The sequence below is a fragment of the Haematobia irritans genome, chromosome 3 (assembly GCF_050003625.1).
Source record: "Haematobia irritans isolate KBUSLIRL chromosome 3, ASM5000362v1, whole genome shotgun sequence".
Lineage (NCBI taxonomy): Eukaryota > Metazoa > Arthropoda > Insecta > Diptera > Muscidae > Haematobia > Haematobia irritans.
Window position 1 is genome coordinate 12269822 of NC_134399.1, and position 10534 is coordinate 12280355.

General features: G+C 27.7%; 1 protein-coding gene across 2 annotated transcripts in view; it reads left to right on the forward strand.

Moving 5' to 3' along the window:
* Nucleotides 1-10242, forward strand: part of LOC142232025 (acid phosphatase type 7) — a 16222-nt gene extending 5980 nt beyond the window's left edge. The window contains exons 2-5 of one of the 2 annotated variants that reach the window (XM_075302723.1): nucleotides 3354-3517; nucleotides 3577-3920; nucleotides 3981-4539; nucleotides 8405-8636. In XM_075302723.1, coding sequence (XP_075158838.1) covers nucleotides 3354-3517; nucleotides 3577-3920; nucleotides 3981-4539; nucleotides 8405-8524 — 1187 coding nt within the window. In that variant the 3' untranslated portion in view covers nucleotides 8525-8636. Of the gene's footprint in view, nucleotides 1-3353; nucleotides 3518-3576; nucleotides 3921-3980; nucleotides 4540-8404; nucleotides 8637-8715; nucleotides 9230-9299; nucleotides 9859-9927 lie in introns of those variants that run through there. The other variant, XM_075302722.1, reaches the window with a different exon arrangement.
* Nucleotides 10243-10534: the final 292 nt, after the last annotated feature.

A 10534-nucleotide genomic window follows, 5' to 3' on the forward strand; every position in this document is an offset into this window, starting at 1 on the left:
TATATATATATATATATATATATATATATATATATATATATATATATATATATATATAATATATATATATATATATATAATATATATATTATATATATATATATATATATATATATATATATATATATATATATATATAAAATTTTGTATATTTTTGCAAATATTATTTCTGTAGAAAATTGTATTTCTAGAGAAATTTTCGTCAAAATTTTATTTCTATGGAAATTTTTTTATTTCTATAGAAAATTTTTGTAAAATTTTATTTCTATAGAAAATTTTTGCAAAATTTTATTTCTATAGAAATTTTTTTATTTCTATAGAAAATTTTTGCAAAAATTTTATTTCTATAGAAAATTTTTGCAAAATTTTATTTCTATAGAAAATGTTTGCAAAATTTTATTTCTATAGAAAATTTTATTTCTATAGAAACCACAAATTGTTTGTAAAATTTTATTTCTATACAATCTATAAAAATTTTTTTATTTCTATTAAAAATTTTTGCAAAATTTTATTTCTATAGAAAATTTTTGCAAAATTTTATTTCTACAAAATTTTTGTAAAATTTTATATCTAAAAAATTTTTGTAAAATTTTATTTCTATAGAAAATTGTTGCAAAATTTTATATCTACAAAATTTTTGAAAAATTTTTATTCTATAGAAAATTTTTGCAAAACTTTACTTCTATAGAAAATTTTTGCAAAATTTTTTTCTATAGATTTTTTTTTTTCAAAATTTTATTCCTATATAAAATTTTTGCAAATATTATTTCTGTAGAAAATTGTATTTCTATAGAAATTTTCATCAAAATTTTATTTCTATAGAAAATTTTTGCAAAATTTTATTTCTATAGAAAATTGTTGCAAAATTTTATTCCTATAGAAAATGTTTGCAAAATTTTATTCTATAGAAAATTTTATTTTTTATTCTATAGAAAATTTTTGCAAAATTTTATTTCTATAGATTTTTTTTTTGCAAAATTTTATTTCTATACAAAATTTTTGCAAATATTATTTCTGTAGAAAATTGTATTTCTAGAGAAATTTTCGTCAAAATTTTATTTCTATGGAAATTTTTTTATTTCTATAGAAAATTTTTGTAAAATTTTATTTCTATAGAAAATTTTTGCAAAATTTTATTTCTATAGAAATTTTTTTATTTCTATAGAAAATTTTTGCAAAAATTTTATTTCTATAGAAAATTTTTGCAAAATTTTATTTCTATAGAAAATGTTTGCAAAATTTTATTTCTATAGAAAATTTTATTTCTATAGAAACCACAAATTGTTTGTAAAATTTTATTTCTATACAATCTATAAAATTTTTTTTATTTCTATTAAAAATTTTTGCAAAATTTTATTTCTATAGAAAATTTTTGCAAAATTTTATTTCTATAGAAAATTTTTGCAAAATTTTATTTCTATAGAAAATTGTTGCAAAATTTTATATCTACAAAATTTTTGTAAAATTTTATATCTAAAAAATTTTTGTAAAATTTTATTTCTATAGAAAATTGTTGCAAAATTTTATATCTACAAAATTTTTGAAAAATTTTTATTCTATAGAAAATTTTTGCAAAACTTTACTTCTATAGAAAATTTTTGTAAAATTTTTTCTATAGATTTTTTTTTCAAAATTTTATTCCTATATAAAATTTTTGCAAATATTATTTCTATAGAAAATTGTATTTCTATAGAAATTTTCATCAAAATTTTATTTCTATAGAAAATTTTTGCAAAATTTTATTTCTATAGAAAATTGTTGCAAAATTTTATTTCTATAGAAAATTGTTGCAAAATTTTATTTCTATAGAAAATTGTTGCAAAATTTTATTTCTATAGAAAATATTTGCTAAATTTTATTCCTATAGAAAATGTTTGCAAAATTTTATTTCTATAGAAAATTTTATTTCTATAGAAACCACAAAATTTTTGTAAAATTTTATTTCTATACAAAATCTTTGCAAAATTTTATTTCCGTAGAAAATTTTGTCCAAAATTTATTTCCATAGACAATTTTGTTAAAATTTTATTTCCATAGAAAATTTTGTCCAAATTTTACAGAAAATTTTGGCAATTGTGCGGGATATTGTGCGTTGGGTAAAATAAGAAAATAAATTAAAATTTTATAAAAATATTTTATGTTAGGTAATTTTTCATCAAATCATGGATGGAAGATATAAAAACACTTCCAAAATTTTCGAAATGTATCAAAAACCAACCAATTGGCCTTTAAAGTTTTTCCAATTTGTTCCTTATTCGGCACCATAATTCCACTATGATATTTTGTACTTATGTTGAATAGATAAAGTGTTGCTCTAACGTCATCATAAGAAAAAATCATTAATGAAGCACTACACTTCCATTTTTTATGGGTCTCTTATACTTAAAAAGTAACACCAAGAAACCAAAATTTAACCCTTTCACTACCGAAATAAAATGTCAAAAACTTCTTCTGTTTCTACTTGTACTAATAACATAAATTGTCATTTTGAGAACCTACCTCAATTACTTCAAGAGCTATATGAGCTTGTTCTGAAAACTTGATTCTTGAATTGTGACCAAATGGCCTTACGAAAATAAGCTCTATTTGGCCTATAATATGTTTCAAAGTGTGAGAAAAAATACAAAAAAGACACCGAAGTAGTATCAGCTACAGTTTTTGTATGAATGTCCATTTACTAGAAACGTATAGTAGAAAAATTGTCTCAAATTTTCGTATTTTTCGTTTATTGTTAAAGAATTTTTTAAAAATGTATTTTAGTGCTCGCTTACATGGAAAATATTTATAGCCTATTTAGATTAAAGCCTCTACTTTATAATAACATCGAGAAATAAATTGAAACTAAGTGGGAAAATATAATTTGGTGTCTCTTTCGAATGTCCTTCAAAGTAGACATCGTTAGTGAAAGGGTTAATAACCCCACATCAACTAAATACTTAAGATTATTGCATGGTTGCAATCAAAATGACAATATGGTTATTCTGAAAAGAACAAGAAAATGTTTAGTTATTAGTGTAACCATAAAAATTGTTAAATATTATGAGAATATGCAACAAAAGAAGGCAATTGAAGACACACATTGTAGCTGAGTACTCGTAATAGAATTTGCATACTGTAACCGGAAGATGATAATATTGAATTGAATTTTGGTAGTAGAAGCTCGGATTTATCGGACATTTCTATTAAAAGTTATGGTAAAAATTGCCATCCATAATTTATAAGAGAAATTTATTTCTTCAGCTTGAGGACTATGATTTCATATATTATTTTAACTATATGCATATGTACAAATCATACCATCAACATACATTCTACATTCGTATATTGAAGATTTGGTACTTTTATTTTTAAAGAAAATTTACATGACTATGTTGTGACATGGTCGACACGTGATAACACTAAAGTATCCATCTGCAAATATGGAACAGAGACATTAACAAATGTTTCGGAAAATGAAAAGGGTCCAACGAAGTTTATTGACGGAGGCAAAGCCAAAAAAGCCCAATATATTCACAGAGTATGTACTTTGGGTATTTTTTTGAATATAAGAAAATCATAAATTATAATTTTTTGCAGGTTTTAATAAAAAATCTCAAGGCAAACACTCGTTATATATATCATTGTGGTAGTCCTCTGGGTTGGTCCCCATTATTTTGGTTTCGTACTCCGCCAAATCATTCCGATTGGTCACCAAGTCTTATTATCTATGGTGATTTAGGTAATGAAAATGCTCAGTCTTTACCACGTCTACAGGAAGAGGTGCAAAACGGTTCGGTTGATGCCGTTTTACATGTAGGCGACTTTGCCTATGATATGCATTCATATGATGGTACAGTTGGCGATGAGTTTATGCGACAAATCGAAACCATAGCTGCTTATGTCCCTTATATGGTAGTTCCAGGAAATCATGAAGAAGCATAGTATGTCAAAAGTTATAACCAAAAATATTAGATTTTAATATATTGATTTGAATTCTTTAGTAATTTTTCAAACTATAGAGCCCGTTTTAGTATGCCTGGTGGCCAAGAGAGTTTGTTTTACAGTTTTGACATGGGACCAGTTCATTTCATTGGTTTCTCCACGGAAGTTTATTATTTCCTTAAACTGGGCCTAAAACCGTTGGTTTTCCAATATAAATGGCTTGAAGAGGATCTGAAGTTAGCCTCAACTGCTGAAAGGCGTTCAAAGGTTCCATGGATAATAACCATGGGCCATCGACCCATGTATTGCAGCAATAACAATGGAGATGATTGTTCACATCATAGCACTGTAGTTCGTCAGGGACTTCCCGTTTTGGGTTCCTTTGGATTAGAAGAATTGTTCTTCAAGTATGGTGTAGATGTAGAAATATGGGCTCATGAACATTGTTATGAGCGTTTATGGCCTATATATAATTATACAGTTCTAAATGGATCCATAAGCGAGCCGTATCGTAATCCAAAAGGGCCAGTACATATAATTACAGGAGCTGCGGGCAACAAAGAGGGACGTGAACCTTTTCGCAAGAAAATTCCAGATTGGAGTGCTTTTCATAGCCAAGTGAGTAAAATTTAGGAAGTTAATGGTTTTTCAAAAGTTATCCAGTAAACCAAATATTTGTAAAATATTCTGTGATCTGTAATGGCTTCTCTCCATTGGATCAAAATTCGTTATACCAGTGGACAAGAGCAATTTGTCTGCTATAACATTAATAGCTGATTTAGAACAACGGATGCGAACACTTACTGACGATAAGGAGAAAGACTCTCTTTGGTCAAAGTATTCCCGAAATCACATAGGGTTTTTGAATATCGCTTGTAAACTGTCACGGCTTGATTTGCTACTTTGCACTTTATCTGGTGCTGGTTGGTGAGGAGGTCGCAGTGTTGCCTCATCGCGATCATTTCGGACTTTTGCTGCATGTACTGTTCTGGTGTCTTGGAGTGACAGCGGAAATTTGCAGCGCATTACTCTGCGCATTACTCTGAAGACTTCTCCATTGCGTCTCACTTATACTGGGAGTCCAAACTGGGGCCGCATAATCGATAAGGGAACGACCAATAAACCCCCCAACGTGTTATCAGACAATCGCTTCAGGGTCTTGTTTATACGCCCAGCGGTTTAACAATCATTTCCACATGCTTTGCAAAGAAGAACAGACTATCAAACGTCACACCAAGAACCTTGGTGTTCTTGCATGTGGATCCTTGGTCCACGAAGTGAAAAACTTTGCCGTCGATTTAGGGGCAGAGTGTATCAGATTCCTGCTAAAGAAAGAAATATCTAAGCCCAGGGAGGTAGTCATTAATGTTCATATCTAGCTCCTTGATGTCTATAACTGATATCTTAAGGAGGAAGACCCAGTTTCGACCAAACACCAAAAAGTTTTGCAGGGTTTGATCAACCCCTCTCAGCAATACTGGTGACATTTCTGAGTATTAGAAAACTTCTCCAAGTGGTTTCACCGCAATGTGGAATACATTTTGGACGCGTCTATAAAATGGATATTCTTTATCATTGAGATAAACATAGAATCGGGCAGCACTCAGTGCTAAGAGAGAAGTTCACCACTGTCATATCACAATGGACTGAGCCTGAAATATCGGACTGCCACTGTACCTAACCTAAGAAACGGAACAACCTTCCCTACTTTCCAGTAATCTGGTATTTCGAAAGTATTAAGACAAACATTGAGGGTATGAACCAGTAACCTAGCGCCGCCATTCACTTCGATGTGCTTCCACATTCTCGTAACTAAACCATTTGGGCCCATTGCGTTGAAACTTTTGGAGGCCTTTGCCTTCTGCTTGCACGGTCTGCAGTCTGAGTGTGCTCGGCTAACTGTCTGCAGAATGCCTATTCGCCATATGGGTATCGTACTTCAGAGTTTGTCACCCAAATGATTCGAGAGGTTCTGAGTCGTCAACCACAATGGTTTGGATTCAAAATCGAATACCTCCAAATGCAAGGTCGGACTCTTCCAAAAGCTTTCGCCACTTCTCGCCGGTCGATCTCCTTAGATCCAGGGATCGGCTGGGTTTTCTTTTCCGGATATCTTTCCTCTTATCTGCCAACATTGATGCTTCTATGGGAAAATTCGGACGGATATCGGGTTTCCTACTTCCTAGTGTTGCCACAGTTGGTAGAATTCTACCAAAAATGGTAGATTTTTTACTGTTTGCTAGATTGATAGAATTCTTGACATTTTGGTAGATCTTGCAAAATATTCCCCTTCACAAATTTTCTATAGAAATAAAATTATGACAAAATTTTCTATAGAAATAAAATTAAAAAAAAAATTCCATAGAAATAAAATTTTGACAAAATTTTCTATAGAAATAACATTTTTGACAAAATTGTCTATAGAAATAACATTTTTGACAAAATTTTCTATAGAAATAAAATTTTGACAAAATATTCTATAAAAATAAAATTTTGACAAAATTTTCTATAGGAATAAAATTTTGACAAAATTTTCTATAGAAATAAAATTTTGACAAAATTTTCTATAGAAATAAAAATTTGACAAAATTTTCTATAGAAATTAAAATTGGACAAAATTTTCTATAGAAATAAAATTTTGACAAAATTTTCTATAGAAATAAAATTTTGAAAAAATTTTCTATAGAAATAAAATTTTGACAAAATTTTCTATAGAAATAAGATTTTGACAAAATTTTCTATAGAAATAAAATTTTGACAAAATTTTCTATAGAAATAAAATTTTGACAAAATTTTCTATAGAAATAAAATATTGACAAAATTTTCTATAGAAATAAAATTTTGACAAAATTTTCTATAGAAATAAAATTTTGACAAAATTTTCCATAGAAATAAAATTTTTAAAAAGTTTTCTATAGAAATACAATTTTGACAAAATTTTCTATAGAAATAAAATTTTGACAAAATTTTCTATAGAAATAAAATTTTGACAAAATTTTCCATAGAAATAAAATTTTTAAAAAGTTTTCTATAGAAATAAAATTTTGACAAAATTTTCTATAGAAATAAAATTTTGACAAAATTTTCTATAGAAATAAAATTTTTGAAAAAATTTTCTATAGAAATAAAATTTTGAAAAAATTTTCTATAGAAATAAAATTTTAACAAAATTTTCTATAGAAATAAAATTTTGACAAAATTTTTTATAGAAATAAGATTTTGACAAAATTTTCTATAGAAATAAAATTTTGACAAAATTTTCTATAGAAATAAAATTTTGACAAAATTTTCTATAGAAATAGTATATTGACAAAATTTTCTATAGAAATAAAAATTTGACAAAATTTGCTATAGAAATAAAATTTTGACAAAATTTTCTATAGAAATAAAATGTTGACAAAATTTTCTATAGAAATAAAATTTTCACAAAATTTTCTATAGAAATAAAATTTTGACAAAATTTTCTATAGAAATAAAATTTTGACAAAATTTTCTATAGAAATAAAATTTTGACAAAATTTTCTATAGAAATAAAATTTTGACAAAATTTTCTATAGAAATAAAATTTTGACAAAATTTTCTATAGAAATAAAATTTTGACAAAATTTTCTATAGAAATAAAATTTTGACAACATTTTCTATAGAAATAAGATTTTAACAAAATTTTCTATAGAAATAAAATTTTGACAAAATTTTCTATAGAAATAAAATTTTGACAAAATTTTCTATAGAAATAAAATTTTGACAAAATTTTCTATAGAAATAAAATTTTGACAAAATTTTCTATAGAAATAAAATTTTGACAAAATTTTCTATAGAAATACAATTTTGACAAAATTTTCTATAGAAATAAAATTTTGACAAAATTTTCTATAGAAATAAAATTTTAACAAAACTTTCTCTAGAAATAAAATTTTGACAAAATTTTCTATAGAAATAAAATTTTAACAAAATTTTCTATTGAAATAACATTTTGAAAAATTTTTTCAAAATAAGATTTCTTTGTTTGGCAGTTTTTCGGTAAAATTTGGCTCGAGTGGTAACCGTGCACGCCTTCTTCAAGATATCCCGGCGCTGACTTTGACAGTAGCAAACTTGTACTCAGTAAGCGAGGCAAATAGCTCGCATTTAGCTTTACTGAAGTTCATAAACCTTGTATAGTTATTTCTTAAATTACTTGTCGTTCTCGTTAGAAAGCAATGCAAGTCCGTGGTTATGTTAGGTTACAGAGGATGAAACCAATCCATAGAAAAGGGATTGGTTGCCACTTTTCATATATGCTAGATCATTGACAGCAGATTATGTTATTTTAGCAGTTAGTGGGAGATTTCTCTTTTTAGAGATTGACATTTTTTGTCCTATTATTGCTAATAAAATTATGTCGTGAGTTTGATATTTGTTTTACTGGAAAACTTTTGCGGAAATCGAGTTTTTTTGATTTTATTGTTTTCAAATGCTAATTGCAACATAATTTCTGTTTCAGGATTTTGGTTATACTCGTTTCAAAGCATACAATAAAACCCATTTATATTTCGAACAAGTTTCCGATGATAAAAAGGGTTCCATCATAGATAAATTTTGGGTTATAAAAGACAAGAGATGAAATTAAAAACATCGAATAGATTCACTATTTTGTATTAAAATAATTTTGTACTATATCATTTTTATTTTATATATCAATCAACTATAAATAAAGCAAATTTTTAATCACCAAATATTGTCTCATTTTTATGACATTGATTAATTTTTTTTAATGATATCCATCGAATTAAATTAAATCTTTAAACTTTTCAGAAAATACTGATGAAATTATAGTGATGTGGTCAACAAGAAATTCAACAAATCAATCGGTAGTGGTATATGGTGAAGATTTTAGAAAAGTTCATTCATTGAAATATGCCCTGGGTTCGTCGTCTTTGTTTGTAGATGGGGGACCTAAGAAATCTAGTCAATATATACATACGGTATTATTGACAAATCTAAAGCCCCGAACACGTTATGAATACAATTGTGGAAGTGATTTTGGTTGGTCGGCAAAATTCTCATTTGTTACACCACCTCAAGGTCATGATTGGTCTCCCTCATTGGCCATTTATGGAGACATGGGAAATGAGAATGCCCAGTCTTTGGCACGTTTACAACAGGACACCCAAAAGGGGATGTATGATGCCATCATTCATGTTGGCGACTTTGCTTATGACATGGATACCGATGATGCTGAAGTTGGTGATGCTTTTATGAGGCAAATTGAATCTATAGCAGCCTATGTGCCATATATTGTTTGTCCCGGAAACCATGAAGAGAAATAGTAATATTTGTCTATTTAGCAATGTAATGGACAATTTTATATTAAGTTTGTTTTTTTTGTTTGTTTTCAGCAATTTTTCCAATTACAAATCCCGCTTTAGCCCTTTGGGCCAAGAAAAATTATGGTACAGCTTTGATATGGGGCCAATTCACTTTGTTTCATTCTCCACAGAAGTTTATTATTTTCTGAATTATGGCTATAAATTATTAACCAAGCAATACCAATGGTTGGAGAACGATTTGAAAGAGGCTAATAAACCAGAAAACCGTGCCCTTCGCCCTTGGATAATAACTTTTGGCCATCGACCTATGTATTGCAGCGATGACAAAGAGTACGATTGTAATGACAAATTGGAAACGTATATACGACAAGGTTTACCTGTTGTTAAGATGTTCGGATTAGAGGATCTATTCTATAAATATGGTGTTGATGTGGAATTTTTTGCCCACGAACATTTCTACACTCGATTATGGCCAATATATGATTTTAAGGTTTATAATGGTTCCATAGAGGCCCCATATACCAATGCCAAAGCTCCAATACAAATAATAACAGGCTCAGCAGGATGTAATGAGAATCGGGAACCATTTTCGAAAGTTCTACCAGATTGGAATGCATTCCACTCAAATGTACGATAGATTTGTGTTATTTCGTTGAACTTAATCTGTAATGATTTTATTTTTTCTTTTTTTATATAGGACTATGGCTATACACGTCTTAAGGCCCATAATGGAACGCATTTGTATTTTGAGCAAGTTTCCGATGATAAAAATGGTGATATTATTGATTCATTTTGGATTATTAAAGACAAGCATGGTGCTTACTCCGACATGTAATTTTTTAATTAATGTTCTCATAAATATTTGTGATATAGAATCCTTTGAAATTAGGAAATATTTAAATTTATAAAAAAAAATAACAAGGAAATATAAGGGGTTTAAAGAAAAAGAATATAAATATTTATAAAATTTTTAGTCAAAAAAAAAAAAAAAATAAATAAATAAATAAAATAAGCCGATCGTTTTATTAATAGATCTTATCGCAAACAAAAATTCTAAGAAAACATCCGCTAAAACACCAAGAACGGCTCGTCTATTGACTCTAACCAACCGAATTGGCCCAATCTTTGGCTTCCTCAAAACAACGAAAATGCTCATCAGCCAGGTCATGCGTTATCGATCGGAACAAGTGGTAATCAGAAGGAGCAATATCTGGGCTATACGGAATGTCTGGGGTAGGATTGCCCGTTTTAGTGTTTCCAAATAAAGGTAAGTTCGCGGTTACTTTATTAAAACAGTTCAATAT